General features: G+C 40.5%; 1 protein-coding gene across 1 annotated transcript in view; it reads right to left on the bottom strand.

Moving 5' to 3' along the window:
* The window catches only part of STK3 (serine/threonine kinase 3), a 285,794-nt gene that overhangs the window by 214,853 nt on the left and 50,767 nt on the right, over nucleotides 1-20,174 (bottom strand). Inside the window, exons 5-6 of the mRNA XM_065398610.1 lie at nucleotides 13,048-13,212; nucleotides 10,449-10,616 (exon numbers count right to left, since the gene is read on the bottom strand). Of these exons, the coding sequence (XP_065254682.1) occupies nucleotides 10,449-10,616; nucleotides 13,048-13,212 (333 nt within the window). The remainder of the gene's footprint in view (nucleotides 1-10,448; nucleotides 10,617-13,047; nucleotides 13,213-20,174) is intronic.

Raw genomic sequence — 20,174 nt, 5'->3', positions numbered from 1 at the left:
GGTAAGAAGGAACTGGGGGGGGGGGGTGACAGGTCAGCGGGGCCCTTTATACTGGCACCATAAGCGTGTGACTCCAGGGGGCACCAGAGCCGACTTGACAGATACCATTGAGGAATAAACTTTCCGCCAGAAGTTCTCAAGGCAAGTACACACCTACATTGGAATGGACATGAGCAAACACTCAAAGAAGACTAAAGTCTTTCCCAGACCTGAAGAAGAGCTCTTTGAGGCTTGAAAGCTTGTTTCTCTCACCAACAGAAATTAGTTCAATAAAAGTGATTACCTCACCCTTGTCTCTCTGTGTATCAGAATCAGACTGGAAATGCCCATGAGTCACAAGCACTTTTTTAGGATGAGGGAGGGATTACAATTTGTTGTGAAAGCCCTTTGTTTGTGTTGGTTCTTCCTATTTAGTTTTAATCCACCTCTGGATACACATGAGATAAAGTATAAACAAGTGAAGTTGTCAAATATTTATATCTGGCTTATTTTCATTATATAAATATGGCATTCATTGCAAAAACAGGTAACATTTATCTTAAATGTTTCTTTAAACTTAGAAACATTTATCCTTCACATTTTGCATCCTAAAGAGTATCGCATCTAGCTACCACAATGACTGAACTCCTAATATATTAATAATGTTGATATAAAGAAGCAATTGATTGACCACAGAAAGTAATACACTTACTAGCAAGCACTGTGGGTGGCATCAATGGGCCAGGATTTCTCACCTGTGTCTGGATATTCAAATTTTGGCAATATGACGTCTATCTAACCATGTGTATGCAAATATCTGATGTAGTCAAACACATCAAGTATTTGCTTATGTAGATTACGTATGTGCAGCTATGTATGCCTAATTTTCAAAAATTTGCCTGAAATCTATCTTCTCTGTGGTCTATTTCAGAAGCTTTCAAGAAAGGGGTAAAATTATGAATTAGGGTCCTGGATCTTTACTATACACCAGTATCACACCACCACACCAGAAGCGGCTTTCTATAATAACTAGGTAGCAAGCAGTTCAAGGAGAAAGGTCCTCTGCTTAAATTCTGTATGCATAGATCTCTGTTCAAGGTTAAGAAAACCATGTTTGTGTATTCTGGCAAGAGAAATACATTTTAAATGAAAAAGCATTTGGCATGTTTTGTTTTTAAAATATTGTACTGCTAGAAGGAAGTATCTAACAATCTGTTCATTATTTATTGTATGGGGGTTTTATACGGATAATTATTCGAGTTTTGGTAAGATCTCTCAGCTGGATAGGCTGCTTGCTGATGCAAAGTAACAGCATATTTAAATTAAAATGTAAAGCTTGCTTTATTAAGGTCTCTTAAGAAAACATCACACTTCCTTAAAGTTTAGCTCTCAGAAAAACAGTGGGGGAAAAAATGTAGCAAAAAATACAATTCTTAGCTCAATGTTGATATTAATGCACCGTTTGTCCAACTGCCATTTGAACCACAAACAGCACTGTCTCTGAGGAAAAGCACTACATATCCAATTACCAGATGAAGTGGCATTTCTCATGGTGATTTATGTGGGAGGCAACTTCTTGGACTACAGAAAGAATCAATTTATACTCACAATATATGTTCTCTCTTTAAAATAAATATTGTTCTGGTATTAATTGTGCTCATGTTTGTCTTGAATACGTTAATCACTAATTTGAAATTCTAACCATGAATAGGGACACTAAGAATATGTATTATGGAGCAAGCCCTGCCCTCAGCTTCTCACAAATGGAGGGCCACCTGGCAGTGGAATCTAGGCAGTTATTCTCTGCTAAGTAGGCAGTCCTCAGGGGGCTGTGCAGAGGGTGCAAACTACCTGCAGAGTATAGAGCTCTGTAGTCCTCGTGCTCCCTGCATAACACAGTCCAGCAGAAAGGTGGGGCAGTTCGCCCACACAATTCCTCTGGCCCTTACCTATATGGGACACTACAACCCTGGAGACTCCTACAATCATTACGTTCTGTTGCTCATCCATTCTTCTCCCCTCACCCTGACATCTTCCTTACACTCAGCAAAAATTCCTGCTCCTAATTAGATATGAACATGACACAACAACACAAAACAGTTAAGCATTACTGGACTACCTAATGCACTAACATTACTCCTAGGGGAATTCTACACGAAAAAATTAAAAATTCTGTGCACAATATTTTAAAATTCTGCATATTTTATTTGTCAAAATAACACAATATAATCACTCTGGTTTCAATTATTTCTGTAATTTATTTAAACTACAATACAACGGATGAAGAATAGGAGTGGGGAGCATTGGAGGAAATCCCCAAATGTCCTTGCCTAATATTAATATAGCTAGGTTTGACCTTGTCTTTCTAGTTATTAGTCAACAAATACATGCAGCCATATGCTCAGTGTTACATCATAGGCAACTGAGGAGCAAGTGAGAGCTGTGGAATCAAACTCACAATTTATATTGTCTACTGAACATCTCCAGGAAGGTCAGTAGCAAACAGTTCATGGAGCATATTTTGATAGGATATTTTTTCAGTCCAAAAATTTAGACCCGTTCTAATCATTAAAGCATCATAAGCATTTATAAGGCCATACTGTCCTTTATACCACTCTGGCAATGTAAAGGAGCCTTAAAACTTTTACACCTGTTTTATACTCCTGGGGGAATTCACAAAGACAAAGAGAACAATTTACTAAGCAGGCAGGCTGCTACATTCTGCTCTGACTGAGGGGACAGAGCCTGCCCCATGCCTACCTCCTCAGAAACACCCTGAAGCCCTGCCCCTCCATGCAGAGTGTGCTGCAATAGCGAGCGAGAGGGACAGAGTGTCTCTCTCTCTCTCTCTCACACACACACACACACACACACACACACACACACACACACAACTGCCCACCCCTCCTCCAGGCAATGATTTGCGTCTCTACCAGCTGCTCTGGGCGCCCAAACCAACCTGCTTGCGTTGCCAGGGAGGGGTGCGTGAACGCTCTTGTGCTTCCCTTTGCTTCCCCGTCAGAAGTCATTTTTCTGCAGGGAAGCAAAAGAATTCTTTGGGGGACATGAATTCTGTGCACACGCAGTGACGCTAAAATCCCCCAGGAGTATAACATGGCCCTCATCCCCATGGTATCTGAGCACATCACCATCTTGAATGCATTTATCTTCAATACCGCTGTAAAATGAGTATTATCCCCATTTTCACAGATAGAGAATTGAGGTGCAGAAAGGCTAAGTGACCTGCCCAAGTTCACATAGAAAGTCTGTGGTGGAGCACGGAATTGAACCCAGGTCTCCCCAGTCCTAGGCCAGTGTCTTTAATCCTGGACCATCCTTCCTCTTTGTACCTTAGTTCTTTCCCAGAAAACCAGAGTACTGTATACCAATGGTTCTCAACCAGGGCTGGGGGGCCACGAGCAGGTTTCAGGGGGGCCAGTGTTAGACTTGCTGGGCCCCGGGGAAGAAAGCAGAAGCCCCACCACATGAGGCTGAACTCCGGGGCCCTGACCCCACCACCAGGGGCTGAAGTCAAACTAAGCTTTGCAAGGGCCCCTGTGGCATGGGGGCCCAGGCAATTGCCTAGCTTGCTACCCCCTAACATGGCCCTGGCTTTTATATGCAGAAAACGAATTGTGGTGGCACAGGTGGGCTGTGGAGTTTTTATAGCCTATGGGGGGGGGGGGTGCCTCAGAAAGAAAAAGGTTAAGAACTCCTGCTATATACAATCTATCAAAATTTATTAAGGGTTTGAACGTGTGTGGCACTGTACAAGAAACAGATATTAAGGCAGTTTATGCCCTAGAGCACTTACAAGATGCACTAAGATCCAGAGGATGGAGAAATGTATTCCTTAATCCTATGTTCATTTTTTTAAAATGTATTCCCGGATCTATTTTTCTGTTATCTGGCTATGTGCACACATATATGCATACATATATGCCAGAGGTGGCCAAACTGTGGCTCGCAAGCCACATGCGGCTTTTACTGTTAAAGTGTGGCTTCTGGAGCCCCCCATGCCCCTCCCTCTATTCTCCACATACCAGATTTACTTATTTGAAACAATGCTAACACCATAAGACAAATCACTTAAAGTACACACAAGATTTAGTTTTAAGGGAGCTACTATTGTAGTCTCTTTCCTACTCTGGGAATGGCCCTGGACGAGAGGCCCCAGGCAGGTGTGGGGATACTCACAAGTCCCCGGCTGGCTGCTGTGCAGTTGTAGTTCGTCCCGGTTGACGAGAAGGTCGCCTCAATGAGACTTTGGGTCTCAGAGAGGAAAACTCTGATTGTTGATTGTTGTTTGTGCCAATGCGCCTAACAGCAGTTCAGAGTACACGGCCTGAAGGCAGCTGGTGCCTGTCATGGTGGAAACCTTAGGTGAGGGGAGCTGTCAAAGCAAAGAAGGATGCCTTCCAAGAAATGCTCACAAACCAGACTCCTGATATGGCGGAGAGGTACCCGCTGGCTAAGAGGGCTGTGGCTGTCATGGTCATTGAAGCAAAAGCCCAAGCTTGGGAGAAGTTTGGAAAGACCATGGAGAACGAGTACTGGATGACCTCAAAGGTGTTCTGGCAAACCATTCATCGCCTTAGGAGGGGTTGGTGGGACGTTGCCCAGGCTGTTCTCAGCACGGGTGGTGAAATGCTGACCTTGACTGAGGAGATTGTTGAGAGGTGGAAGGAGCACTCTGAGGAACTTCTCAACCCAGTGGCCATGCCCTCCCTTCAAGAGGCAGTGCTGGAAACCTCCGGTGAGATCAGACCTATTTCTGTTGTTGAGGTCACTACGGTGTTAAAGTGCCTTCGTAGTGGTAAGGCAGCAGGGATGGATGAGATTCATCTGGAGATGTTGAAATCATGGGACAACGTTGGGGTGTTGTGGTTAATATGCCTCTTCACTGTCGCATGGAAGGCTGGCGCAGTACCTCTGGACTAGCAAACCAGGGTAGCGGTCCCAATCTTTAAGAAAGGAGACCAGAGGGTGTGCTCCAACTATAGGGGGATCGCATTCCTCAGACTCCCTGGCAAAGCCTATGCCAGGGTGATAGAGAGGAGGTTACTCCTGAACCTCAGATTCAGGAGGAACAATGCAGATTCTGTCCCGGCCATGGAACAACAGACTAGCTCTTTACTCTCTCACAGATATTCAAGGCATCGTGGGACTTTACTAATCCAGTCTATCTTTGTTTTGGAGAAGGCATATGACCACATTCCCCGAGGTGTGGAAAGTGCCATGGGAGTATGAGATACCAGTGTCGCTTTTTCATGCTATCCAGTCCCTCTATTCTCAGAGTGATAGTTGTGTTTGTATTCTTGGCATTAAGTTAAGTTAGTTCAAAGTGGGTGTTGGACTCCACCAAGGGTGCGTCTTGTCCCCACTTCTATTCATGATTTTCATGGACAGAATATCGAGCTGAATGTTTCACTGCCGAGTGTGAAGTGGTTGAGATGAGTATCAGCACCTCCAAATTGGAGGTCATGGTCCCCTCCCGGAAGAAAGTGGACTGTTCTCTCCAGGTGAAGGGGGAGCAACTGCCCTCAGTGGAAGAGTTCAAATATCTAGGGGTCTTGTTCCACGAATGATGGTAAGCAGGAGCATGAGATTGACCGGCGAATTGGTGCAGTGACAGCAGTGATGTGGGCGCTGTACTGATCCATTGTATTGAAGAGGGAGCTGAGTTCTCAAACGAAGTTCTCAGTTTACAGGTCAATCTACATCCCCATCCTCACCTATGGTCATGAACTTTGGGTAATGACCAAAAGGATGAGATCACGGGTACAAGCGGCAGATATGAGGTTTCTCTGCAGGGTGGCTGGGCTTACTCTCCAAGACACGGTGAGGGGCTTAGCTATTCAGGAGAGCCTAAGACTAGAGCCACTACTCCTCCAGATCGAGAGGAGCCAGCTAAGGTGGTTTGGGCACCTGATAAGGATGCCCCCTGGGAGGCTTCCCTTGGAACTCCACTGGGCATGTCCCACAGACAGGAGGCCCTAAGGGCATGCTGGAAGGATGGGCCTATGGGGGGGGGAGGTGTCTCTCCTGGCTGGCCTGGGAATGCTGGGGAATCCCTCAGGAGGAGCTGGAACCTGTTGCGGAGGAAAGGGAGGTCAGGTCCTCCCTATTCTCCATGCTGCCACTGCGACCCTCACCAGGAAAAGCTGAATAAAGGAAACGAAGATGAAGAAGAAAGACCAAGGGAGCTACATTCCATAGCATCTGCAATATAAGTATTAAATAATATTCATCATCATCATCTTGAAAAGCCCTACTTATTCAGTCTCACCAAGCCACACTGCCGTCCTCTTGGAAATAGAAAAAAAAAAGAATAAATTAAGTATGAACTTATAATCAAAATTAATTTCGACAATGTTCTTTAAAGGGCAACTTTATAATCTTATTTCTTAATGTACACTGTTGTTACGTAACAGTGTTTATCAAAATGCACACAGCACATGTTTCAGGTACAAATATTAGGTAGCTCCTACCCCAAGACAGAAGAGACCTTAAATTACAATCTATTCTTGCATTCCTTCTTCTAGAGATAGGAACCATGCCTTACCTAGTTTATACATTGATTAGCACATTGTGGGCACTACCGTAAACAAATAATAAAAGATGGTTATAAATTCCTACAGTCTGTGTAAAGAAGGCCTTCATAACTATCTTCTAGGAATTAAAACCAAATCGCAAAAGAAAAAACTGCAAAATGCTTTATTGAAACTGACAGAACTATTCCACCTGTTGGAGACAGGAAATGAACTAGATTATTCAATTAGAATTATTCATATAATAAGAGTGATGGGATCAGCAAAAGTGGATTTTTCCGTCTTTTGGTATATATTTACAGGAGATTTTAATTTAGAGAAAACTATTTCCCCATTGTTTGAAACAGAGGTCTTCTTTAGCGAATAGTGCCTAAAGCCATACTTACCCAGTTTATCTGGCAATAATTCCCACTGCAGTCCATACTTTTAATGCCATAGATTCACAGATTCCAAGGCCAGAAAGGACTACAGTATTGTGATCTCATGACTTTATACAGCTATAAGGGAGGTGGGAGTGGCACTCTTGCAGGAGAGAAAGAATAAATATCTAGATTGTGGACTGACCAGTTCTCAGGGAGGAACCCTAGGAACAGTCAAACTTGGAGAGGTATAAGTGAACTTTATGATATTTTGTTGCAGATTTGTTTGTTAACAAAGCCAAACACCAGGAAGGGAATGAATTTGGACTGTAAATAGCATGTGGACTGTGTATGTAGAGCAGGTTGGGAAAGACTCCATTTCAAAGTTTAATGCAATTTACTTTCTTTGCTTGTTAAAGAAGATTCTGTAAGCAAGGATTTTGGAGGGCACACCTTGATAACCAGAAAGGCAAATATTGCTAGAGTATTACAGAAGCTTCCAGTTACCAAATTGGTAATTTGAATTTTCACTGATGACAGGGTCTAGACTAGAGCTAGTATAAGAAAAAAGAATATGGTCAGTGCCAACCTTTTATTTGCATTACAAAAGAAGAAGATGGTAGAAATGAATGGAAATAATAAAGGTAGCTGTTGATTAGGGAGGAAAAGAGTGACTAAAGTAGCTGATGGTTTCATTTAAATACAGATAGTAACAGGATGCAAACAAATATGACGGTATCCATACCACAGCCTATCGTTTCACTCACTGCTATTTCTAGGGGCTGTCTTTCCATGTTCTAGAGTAGTCCTGATGCCCACAAGATTTCTCCCTTTTAAGATGTCCTTCGTCAAAGAGTTGGTATTCTGAAGAACAGATGTTGCTCTCTGATGTACACCGCTACCTCGATATAACGCGACCCAATATAACAAGAATTTGGATATAACGCGGTAAAGCAGTGCTCCGGGCGGGGCGGGGCTGCGCACTCCGGTGGATCAAAGCAAGTTCAATATAACGTGGTTTCACCTATAACGCAGTAAGATTTTTTGGCTCCCGAGGACAGCGTTATATCGAGGTAGAGGCGTATGTCTTTATTTAATGCTACCAGCAGCATGAATGAAGTTAGACGCCAGATGGATGAGGCAACGCAGGCCACTTACATGTATGAAAAAAAGTGCTACTATTAGACTATTGGGTTGGCTTATGGTCATGGCCTTTCCAGCATAAGCCAAACATGGTGGTCCCAGGCAGTAACAGCCTCAGATCTACAACACAACCAGATGAAATGGCACTCATTACCTTTATGTAGTCACAAATATTTAACCACAAGTTTAAATACTTTACAAGAAGAAATCATTGCTATTCTTAAACCTGAAATGCCTTTTTCCTCCCTTCTCATCCTTCCCAAACTGAAACTTAGTACAATTCTTTGGAGTTGCTAGAGTGTGGTTAAATGGAGGAAGCGATGCTTGTTTGCATGGAATCTGCTATTTCCTCCCTGCCAAAACACTTGTTTAAAAAAGTCATGTAATATTTCTATTAAACTGTAAATGCAGTCGACAAGGAAATGGCCTACCGGCAGTGTATTACCTTTGTGGCAATGCCAACCGGCCTACAGCAAAATAGCGCATATAACATGCATTCCCAAGTAACAAAATTGTACTTTACATAAATACCACAGAACTCAAGCAAGATCCAGAAAAAGCAATGAAAATTTGCCCAAGCTTTCATGCTTGCCTATATCAATTGTATGTCATAACTAAAACAAAATAGAAAAGCATCTACATATGTCCAAGGATCCTGTGAAGTTAGATCATATAACTCTGGGAAAACTATTGCAACTTAAATCTGTGTATTTCTTGTTAACCACTGTAACAGCTCACTAATAAAAATTAAGAAAACCTGTGGGTATCAAATATACAAAAGAGTACTAACAGCATACAAGTCCTTAAAGACCATAACACAATTTATTAACAAGAACATGTGTTCTGTGTAATCCAGAATTGTTATGTTAAATTACTTTGGCCTTTGATATCATTCATTTGATTACAAGAATTAAAAAGACTCACAAGCTTTCAAATTCAAACAGTGACCTTTGGTTTATAAGCAGCTATTGTCATACTGATAAAATCCTCTCTGATAATTTAGTCCTTACCTTTCATTACCTAGTGCAACTACATGCAATTATGTTAAAGTGATCCCAGATGTAATGAAGATGATTTCATTAATGTTTCCGAGTACAACTAAAAAACCCCAATACAATCAACTATAATTAATCTGTAATCAATACAGTTCTTCAGAACAGTTTAAAATGTTAAATCTTCATTAATTAAGCCACTCATTAAAAAAGGGCGAGCTTGAAAGATATACGTCTTGTTCATCTCAATGTGAATTATTTCTAGTCGTTCTTTAATTTCAAAATAGCCAAGAACAATGGCTTTGCCAAAAGTTTTATTAGGTGTTTCTTTAAATGCTATAATATTTCAAGACCACAAAACAGTAGTTTTGCTTTAACTACTCACTAACAAAACTTTTTGCAACCTTAGAGATCATTCCTGCTTTTTTTAAAAACCATAAATCTACTAAATACTCTTGAATGTATTCAAGTTAAAGTCACTGTGTAAAAACAGCACCTTTTTACTCAACCACTGTGGTTCCCTGTATTTATATTAAAATGCTGACTCATGAGATACTGACAAAAAAAGATTAAACAATATGATAAGTATGTGTGTCATGCTTAAATATTCCCAAACATACTGGGAAACATACTGCCTTTAACAGCATATAATGTCTTGTTAACCCAGAATGAGTTCTAATTATAAATGGCACATGAAAATAACTGTTTTTATTATAATCATACTTATTAGAAAGGCATAACTATTATTTATAGTGCAGTTCAATAAACAAAAGTATATCCAACTGGTAGCAGTAAAGTCCCTGGATAACACCAGTCCATGAACTTCTCAAAAAGCAATATTTTTCAATTATCATCACTCTTAGATCACACATTCTATTTATTTATTTATTTATTTTTAATCTAAGCTAATGCAGAAATATACTCCTAACTTACTTTATGTTTAGTAACACATAAAAACTGGTTTGGAATTATGAACACTGGCAATAACAACCCATGGGTCAAATCCTGAATTCCGTTCTTGGCTATTATTAATCAAAACACCCTTTGAAGGAAGGAAGGATGGTCACGTGGTTAGAACAGTGAACTGAACTCAGGAGATCTGGGTTCAACTTCAAACAGGCTTCTTTTGTTACCTTGGGGAAGTCACTTAATCTCTCTGTGCCTTAGTTATCTATCTGTAAAATGGAGATAACAGTACTTTCTTATAGGGGGATTGTGAAAATCAATTCAATGTTTGCAAGGTACGAACTATAGTAACAGTACCTTTTAAGTATTGGGGAGATAGAAGTCAAGCAGTGAGTGAGACCTGATTAAGGATTCCAGGATTTTGCCCATATCTCTCTGTGCCATAACTCTACAGCTAGCTGTGAAAACAACATACCATGGTCAATAACTCATTTTTAAAAAATTCACATTTTACTTACTCTCATTGGATGTATATCAGCATATGGAGGTTTTCCTTCGGCCATTTCTATTGAAGTGATACCAAGGGACCAAATATCTGCCACACAGTTATAACCAATCTCTTGTATTACCTCAGGAGCCATCCAAAATGGAGTACCTATAACAGTATTTCGTTTTGCCATTGTATCCTGTAATTACATCGTTTGTGCAATTAAAATTTGGACATTTGTCTGCATAGATTCCTATTACATTTGTTTCATATTTAAGGTTAGAACTGAGATTCCATTGTAAGCACTACATCGCCTCCCCCCACCCCCACCCCGCCCCCTTCTAAATCTACAAATAAACAAATACCCTCAAAATTGATAGATGTCTGTGACTGAGGGAGAGTTTTCCTTTCAAACCTGAAGTAAATAAAACAAGGGATTTCTTGATTTTTTGCTCTTAAAATAAAGAACTTCCCTGGAGTCCAATCAGTCTAAGGTTTTTTACCACTTTATTTTATTCCTCTTCTTCTTTCCAATTTTTTGCCACAAAGTTTACTGGACTCATGTCATCAATAGGACAAAGTCTAGTTGATTTAAACTGATTTTTAAACTATATCAGCATTTTTAAATAGTGATACTGGAATGGGGCTTCAGGAGCTGCCAAGCTAATGATAGCTCACCAGCAGCTTCAGAGACAGGCCTGGTTGCATAAGAAAAATCAGGTGTAAGGGTTGTTTGCTCTCCAAGTCTCCAACACAGAGCCCAGGAAGAAGGAAAGAGGGTGTATCTAGCAAGACCAATGGATTTTAGGTGGGAAGGGACAAAACTATGGGCTACCCCACGCACCTCTGTTGATCACCTTACAGGCAGAATTAAGATAGTGTGGGTACCTTAACTGAATTTCCAAACTCTCAGATGTTTGAATTTCTTGAAAATCTAATCTTAACCCTACATTTCTAGGATTTTTATTTATGTGCATATTTACTTCTGTAAAATAAGGATTGTTATTAGCTAGGATTGCTAACTACAATGTTCTTATAAAGGTTTTTACTCTTAAGTTATTGATATGTACTCCCAACTGCTTCATTTCTAAGATTTTTTTAGAGGGATCACTTCATGTATTTAGTTGAGTTCATAATGTTCAGCAGACGCTGTTACAATGATAATGTAAAAGTTATTCCTGTTATGTCACACACAAAAAATGCAAACATTTATGATCCTACTGCCATAACAAAGGATCAAGCTCTTTTGAAATGTAGCAGTGTCCATAAATCCATATGACTAATAAGTTAGCCAGCCACTTTTCCAGATTTTGGAACACTTGCACCTTAATGGTGCCAGAAAAGGGCCAAATTGGATTAAATAGAAAGTGGTATTTTTCCAAGCTCTGCCCACATAAATCACCAGGATGAGGTTGTGCTCACTGTAGGTGTGGAGATATTCAAAATATGATCACATGCTCTCTGAGCTCCCCTGGGCTCAATAAGCTTGGCTTCCCTTTCATGGGTCTTCAATATGCACATGAGCTCTGCTAGTCTACCTAGGGAACTGGCTCAAAACCTTTTCAGACTACTATACCCCTTTCAGGACTCTGATTTGTCTTGCGTACCCCCCCAAGTTTCACCTCACTTAAAAACTACTTGATTACAAAAAATCAGACAAAAAAATCCAAAATGTCACAGCACACTATTACTGAAAAATTGCTTACTTTTTCATTTTGTTTGTATGAAATTTTAGTTTGTACTGATTTTGCTAGTGCTTTTTATGTAGCCTGCTGTAAAACTAGGCAAACATCTAGATGAGTTGATGTACTCCCTGGAAGACCTCTGTGTACCCCCAGGGGTACACATATCACCCTGGTTAAGAAACACTGACCTAGGGCATCAGTCAAGGGGGTGAAAGCAGCGGTAACTTTCCCAAAGGCCACCTACTTGTGGCACCAAAATGAGAAGTCTCTCACAATAAGCTGTGCAGTAGTGTGATCCTCCCTCTTCTTTTTTACAGGAGCAATGAAATCATTAACAATGTTGACATTTAAATTATTATTAATACCTCACTTTGAGAGCTGTTGTTCCAGGCTCTTTCCACATTCATATTGACATCTCTGCATCACTTACATGCAATTAATATATCTGAGATTTTCTTTGCAACCACAACAGCTAGGGACTCACTTTTTAAACTAAGTTGAAATTCTAAAGAACAAGACAGTAACTTCAGAGAGTTATGGTACGGCATATGGGCACGTACAAGCTGTTCCCAAACCCTGGTACCAGACTGACAATACTGAAGTATTCCATGTATTTTCAAGACAACTACACAGAAGCAGTACAGTCTTCCGAAGGTCTTGACTAGGCTATATAATTCAACCTGCTAAAATCAAATTAAAGGAATTAAAGTTGATGGTATTATGGGGTTTTTAATCAAGTTAAGTAAGCTCAATAAAGTTAGAGAGCAACAAAATAATCATCATGGGAAGAAAAGTGCTCTCTTTCCCACCATCACCAGTCACTCCTGGCCATGGAAAATGATGAAAGGAAATCATCCTCCCCCCCGCTTTTTTATTTTTTTTTAAGTGAATGGTTACGAGCATTATAACAATCTAAAAAAGGTTCTGACCTTTTCATATACTTACTGTTAATTGGCCAGCCACTCCAAAATCAGCTAATTTTGCATGTCCTTCTGTGTTAAGGAGGATGTTTCCAGCCTTTATATCTCTGTGTATTTTTCTCATGAAGTGCAAATATTCAAGTCCTTTAAGTGTGGATTTAAGAATGGTTGCTATTTCATCTTCTGTTAGCTATAAGAAAACAAACATCTAACTACTTTTCTTCCTGGGTGTGTGTGTGTGTGTGTATATATATATACACACACACACACACACACACACACAATAGTTATACATTTAAATAAACAATGTTACAGCATAGAAGGTTCTGTAAACTGTTTTATAATTATTATTATTTATATAACACACATGAAGCAGGCTAGATGCTTTACAGACATGAGGCAAGACCAGGTCTAAAAGAGTTTACAATTTAAGGCTCTGATTCTGCAATTTGATCCACATAGCTGGATGGGAAGTAACCCTACTTCAAACATGAGCAGGAGTTCACCCATACAAATCACATTGCAAAATTAGGCCCTAAACATCACATACGCAAAATAGGGATTGAAATGTTGCCACAAGATTAGCTTAAAACTTTTTTGATTTTTTTTTGTTTTCTTTATTTTATACATATGAGAAAGAGAATTCTCTCTCTTTCTCCAATATATGGAGATACGCCTATCTCATAGAACTGGAAGGGACCTGAAAGGTCATTGAGTCCAGCCCCCTGCCTTCACTAGCAGGACTAAGTTCTGATTTTGCCCCAGATCCCTAAGTAGCCCTCTCAAGGACTGAACTCACAACCCTGGGTTTAGCAGGCCAATGCTCAAACCACAGAGCTATCGCCCCGATCTAATAATTAGATTATTAACTCTTAGAGACAGGTGCTGCCCCAAAGAAAATGTCTCAGCAGTAGAGTTAATGCAGACTCTTACCAAGATTTTAGCACAAACAACCCCCCATTGTCCGCATGCTAAAAAAACCCCATTGTCCACATGCTAAAACCTTTTACCCAGATTTGGAGGTGCTTTGAGCCTGAGCTAGCAGACCAGCTGGGGGTATGGGTTAGAACCTGGTCTCTGCTTAAACTCGGGCTGGAATACACCCATTTTGCAGCGTGGATGTAGGCTAAATCACTCAAGAGCTGATAGTCCTCTAATGCTTTCCCACACTTCCCCCTGAAGAACAGACAAGTACTCCCACAATTGCCTGGGAAAGAATCAGAGCATCTCAGCACAGAGAACCATGGGATATGACCCCAAACACAAATAAGCAAGTAAAGAAATAGTGAGGACACCATAATGTAGATATGACTTTGCATTGGGGACACTCACACCTGGACTAGACTACCCCAGGTGCTCAGACCTGGGTGCTTATCACCCAGATTAACTATTCAGTGAATCATAAAAATCACAGAAATGTAGGCTGGAAGGGACTTCAAGAAATCATCAAATCCAGCCCCCTGCACTGAGGCAGGACTGAGTAAACCTAGATCATCCCTGATGGGTTTTTGTCCAACCTGCTCTTAAAAACCTCCAATGACAAGAACTCCACAGCACTCCTTGGAAGTCTATTCCAGTGCTTAACTGTCCTTATAGTTAGAAAGATTTTCCTGATCTCTAACCTAAATCTCCCTTGCTGCAAATAAAGCCCATTATTTCTTGTCCTACCTTCAGTGGACGTGGAGAACAATTGACCACAGTCCTCTTCATAACAGCTCTTAACATATTTGAATACTGCTATCAGGTCCTGCCATCTTGTTCTCAAAATACTGAACATGCCCAGTTTTTTTGTTTGTTTGTTTGTTTGTTTTGTTTTTTTTAAGCCTTTCCTCATAGGTCACATTTTCTAAATCTTTTATCATTTTGTTGCTCTCCTCTGGACTCTCTCACCAACTTGTCCACATCTTTCCTATTGAACACCATACTCCAGCTGAGACCCCCCCAAGGGTCAGTAGAGTGCGACAATTACCTCTTCTGTTGTACATACAACACTCCTATTAATACACCCCAGAATATTAGCCTTTTTTGCAAATGCATCACATTGTTGACTCACTTTCAGTTTGTGAGCCACTATAACCCAGATTCTTTTCAGCTGACCTAGCCAGTTATTCTCCATTTTGTAGCTGTGCAGTTTTTCCTTCCTAAGCGGAAGACACTTCTTAACTCTGCATTTGTACGGCACATAACAGAATGTTACTCTGATCCGCATGAGAGCCTCTAAGTGCTACTTCAATATAAGTAATAAATTAACAATAATAAATTAAATGTTAGTTGAGGGTGCTAAGCACTTCGCAGCAGTGGCCCAGGATGAACTCTTCAACTCTAGGTACAGAGTAGAGGCCAAAAAAATCCTTTTCAACTCTGGGGTGTATTAATAGGAATGTATGTACGACACAAGAGGTAATTGTCCCAGTATACTTGACATTGGGGAGGCCTCAGCTGGAGTACTGTGTCGAGTAGGAAAGATGTGGACAAGTTGGAGAGAGAATCCAGAGGAGAGCAACAAAAATAATAAATGGTTTAGAAAATGTGACCTGTGAGGAAAGGTTTAAGAAGTGGAAATTAAATTCTACTAAGGAAAATAGAAAGGAGCAAAAACTCTGGCAAGTGAAGTATAAAAATATAATTAGGGAGGCCAAAAAAGAATTTGAAGAACAGCTAACCAAAGACTCAAAACGAAGAGCAAAAAAAAAATAATAATAAGTACATCAGAAGCAGGAAGCATGCTAAACAACCAGTGAGGCCACTGGATGATCAAGGTGCTAAAGGAGCACTCCCCAAGGAAGATAAGGCCATTGCAGAGAAACTAAATGAATTCTTTGCATCTGTCTTCATGGCTGAGAATGTGAGGGAGATTCCCAAACTTGGGCCACTCTTTTTAGGTGACAAATCTGAGGAAGTGTCCTGGATTGAGGTGTCATCAGAGGAGGTTTTGGAACAAACTGATAAACTAAACAGTAATAAGTCACCAGGACCAGATGGTATTCACCAAAGAGTTCTGAAGGAACTCAAATGAAAAACTGCAGAACTACTAACTGGTGTGTAACCTATCATTTAAATCAGCTTCTGTACCAGATGACTGGAGAATAGCTAATGTGATGCCAATTTTTTAAAAAGGCTCCAGAAGCGATCCAGCAATTACAGGCTGGTAAGCCTAGCTTCAGTTCCAAGCAAATTGGTTAAAACTGTAGTAAAGAACAGAATTATCAGACACCTAGATGAACATGATGTGTTGAGGAAGAGTCAACATGTTTTTTGTAAAAGAAAATCATGCCCCACCAATCTACTAGAATTCTTTGAGGGGAGTCAACAAACATGTGGGCAAGGGTGATCTGGTGGATAGAGTGCACTTGGACTTTCAGAAAGTCTTTGACCAGGTCCCTCACCAAAGGCTTTTAAGCAAAGTAAGCTGTTCTGGGATAAGAAGGAAGGTCTTCACATGGATCAGTAACTGGTTAAAAAATAGGAAACAAAGGGTAGTAATAAATGGTCAGTTTTCACAGTGGAAAAAGGTAAATAGTGGTGTCCCCAGGGGTCTGTACCAGGACCAGTCCTATTCAACATATTCATAAATGATCTGGAAAAAGGGGTGAACAGTGAGGTGGCAACATTTGCAAATGATACAGAACGACTTAAGATAGTTAAGTCAAAAGCAGACTGTGAAGAGTTACAAAGAGATCTCACAAAACTGGGTGACAGGGCAACAAAATGGCCAATAAAATTCAATGTTGATAAATGCAAAGTAATGCACATTGGAAAACATAATCCCAACTCTACATATAAAATGATGAGGTCTAAATTAGCTGTTACCACTCAAGAAATAGAGCTTGGAGTCATTGTGGATAGTTCTCTGAAAACATCCACTCAATGTGCAGTGGCAGTCAAAAAAGCTAACAGAATGTTGGGAATCATTAGGAAAGGGATAGGTAAGAAAACAGAAAATATCATATTGCCTCTCTATAAATCCATGGTACGCCCCCACCTTGAATACTACATGCAGATCTGGTCGTCCCATCTCAAAAAAGACATGGAATTGGAAAGGGTACAGAAAAAGACAACAAAAATGATTGGGGTATGGAACAGCTACCATATGAGGAAAGATTAATAAGACTGGGACTTTTCAGCTTGGAAAAGAAACGACTAAGGGGGGGATATGACAGAGGTCTGTAAAATCATAACTAGTGTGGAGAAAGTAAATAAGGAAGTCTTATTTACTCCATCTCATAACACAAGAACTAAGGGATCACCAAATGAAATGAATAGGCAGCAGGTTTAAAACAAACAAAAGGAAGTATTTCTTCACACAACGCACAGTCAGCCTGTGAAACTCTTTGCCAGAGGTCATTATGAAGGCCAAGACTATAACAGGCTTCAAAAAAGAACTAGATAAATTCATGGAGGATAGGTCCATCAATGACTATGAGCCAGGATGAACAGGGATACAAAACCATGCTCTAAAGTGTCCCTTGCCTCTGTTTTCCAGAAGCTGGGAATGGGCAACACCGGATGGATCACTTGATGATTATCTGTTCTGTACATTCTCTCTGAAGCACCTGGCATTGGCCACTGTCGGAAAGCAGGATACTAGGTTAGATGGACCATTGGTCTGACCCAGTATGGCCATTCTTATGTTCTGATGTAACACTCTCTGTTAATTTCTGTTTTCAAAATACTCTGCTGAGATTATAGAGTACAAAAGACAGATTTTTCTCAGAAGGAAAAATTAATTACTGTGAAGAGGAAAAGGACAAAGGTCTATCTATGCATTCCTTAAATCCTACAAGTGAACTGGACAGATGCTGGCCTTCCACAATTAAGGAATGAATTTCACCACAGACAATGAACATGATTGTCACACATGAATCCCCATTTTCCCCCCATTTTATAAGATGTTAAAATTGGTCAAAATTGCTGATCAATAAAGTTAAAGTGTCAAAACTGTTTCCAGTCCAACCTCCTTATTTTCCAAAACAGTTTTTAAACAAAATCAATATGTTTCTGACTTTTACAGAAATTATCTAAATTTATAGTACAGTAATAACTAAAAAAAATGGCTACTTTTTATAGTTCAAGTTTCCCATGTGCTTATTCCACAGAACTGGTGCATAGGCTAGTTTTGACAAAATCTGGTGACAATATTTGATCACAAATTTTAAAAATGTTTAATTGCCAAGTGACTGATTGTGCCTTACCTATGCCAGCAGAGAGGACAGTTACCATCAGACCAGATGATGCACAGCAGAATAGATGCCAGTCAGTCACTTACTCTTACCAGAAGGAAAATAAACCACCTTAGCTGTACAGTATAAGAGAGGCTATCAAGATCTCACGCCCTAAAGCACTAATGAACTAGCAGAGTCCTAAATTTGGATTGAGCTCAAGGGAATGTCATGTTTTCTTAATTTCTCAAACTCCCACATATGAAATTCCTGCAAAGTCTACAATTAGCAATATCAAGGCTGAGCTACTGCTCATTAGCACTTCCTAATGGCAGCAACTATCAGTTTCACACTGCTGACAGTACACAAGCCAGACAATGCTAATTAAGAGTTTCTGGGCAAGAGAAGAGAAAGAAAAAACAAAAATGGATAAAACAGATGGGTCTGTACACAGAGACAAAAAAAAACTACATACAGCATACTGGGGCAGAGAAAACCACCTAACCCCACCCTTCCCATCATTCTTACAGCTTGTCTACACAATGAGTTATTCGGGAACAGATATTCCTGAATAGCTCCAGGTGTGAACACTCTTATTCTGGAATAAGAGTGTCTAGTTTAAATCACTGGGTTAAACTAAACAGAAATAAGGCCCTCTTATCCCAGAATAAGAGTCTCCACCCATGGAGCCACTCAGGAATAGCTGTTCCTGAATAACTTCAAGTTCAGGCTACATCTACACTACAGGGGGGGGTCGGTTTAAGATACGCAAATTCAGCTACGCGAATAGCGTAGCTGAATTCGACGTATCGCAGCCGACTTACCCCGCTGTGAGGACGGCGGCAAAATCGACTTCCGCAGCTTCCCGTCGACGGCTCTTACTCCCACCTTCGCTGGTGGAGTAAGAGCGTTGATTCGGGGATCGATTGTCGCGTCCTGACGGGACGCGATAAATCGATCCCCGAGAGGTCGATTTCTACCCGCCGATTCCGGCGGGTAGTGTAGACCAGGCCACAGACAAGCAACCCACATCCCCTGCTTTTCCCTCCCCTGCTTTTCCCTCCCCCCCCCCCCCATTGTCTTTCTCGCCCCCTCCCAATTGCAGAGATGTGTCTTTCAGAGTGTCAACATTTTAAATTGACATTGGGAGTACTATTATACTGGAATGTGTTCAAGGCTGCCAGCAGTTGATTCTTTGATCTGTAGATAATTACAGAGGTGTTGAACATAATGAGCCTGTTCACCAAACGCAAAGAAATCTGTGTGTTCTTCATATCCCCCCCCCTTAAGGTTTTTCAATTTTCACCATAATCAATAGGGTTCTGCTAATTGATAACTAGAATGTTCCCTGACATTTTGGAATTGATCAGATGTGTCATTCAAAAGTTATCACATTATATCCAAACAGCAAAATTCCATCATGATGAGTGTAATCCCGCATGCTCAGCCAAAAACCTGCTTTAAAATGTCCTTCAAAAATATGAATTACTTTGCTGTTTGCCAAATGCTTTCTATTAGCAGGTAATAAATTGCCAAAATGCAACATGATCTGCATTAAAATATATCATGTTACTAGAGCTATTGTAGCACTGTATTGTGGAATAGCAGGAATCTTAATTTAGCTGGCCCTTTACTATATTTCAACAATAAGACCATCTGCATTTTAATAAGAACAGTAATTACTATGGGAAGATAATGGTACTACAATAGCTATGACTTTCCTTGCAGCCACAGCCTATTAATGCCTGCTGCTCTATCCTGCAAAGCATTGTTAGACTGTGTCAGTCAGGGGTGTGGGAAAAAAAAACACACTCCTGACTGACAAGCTATGCCAGCAAAACTGATGTAGCTATACTGGCAAAAATCACTCCTTTCGCTAGTATAAGCTGCCGCTCCACCAGGGGGCTCTGCTGGTCTACCTATACCAGTCTAGCAGCATCAGCCAACCCTTTATAGTGTAGACTGGCCCTACAAAGCATATTCAGTACTAAGA

The sequence above is a fragment of the Emys orbicularis genome, chromosome 2, assembly GCF_028017835.1.
Source record: "Emys orbicularis isolate rEmyOrb1 chromosome 2, rEmyOrb1.hap1, whole genome shotgun sequence".
NCBI classification, from domain to species: Eukaryota; Metazoa; Chordata; order Testudines; family Emydidae; genus Emys; species Emys orbicularis.
The sequence above is the reverse complement of the archived record's forward strand: the minus strand, read 5'-3'. Positions and strand labels throughout refer to the sequence as shown.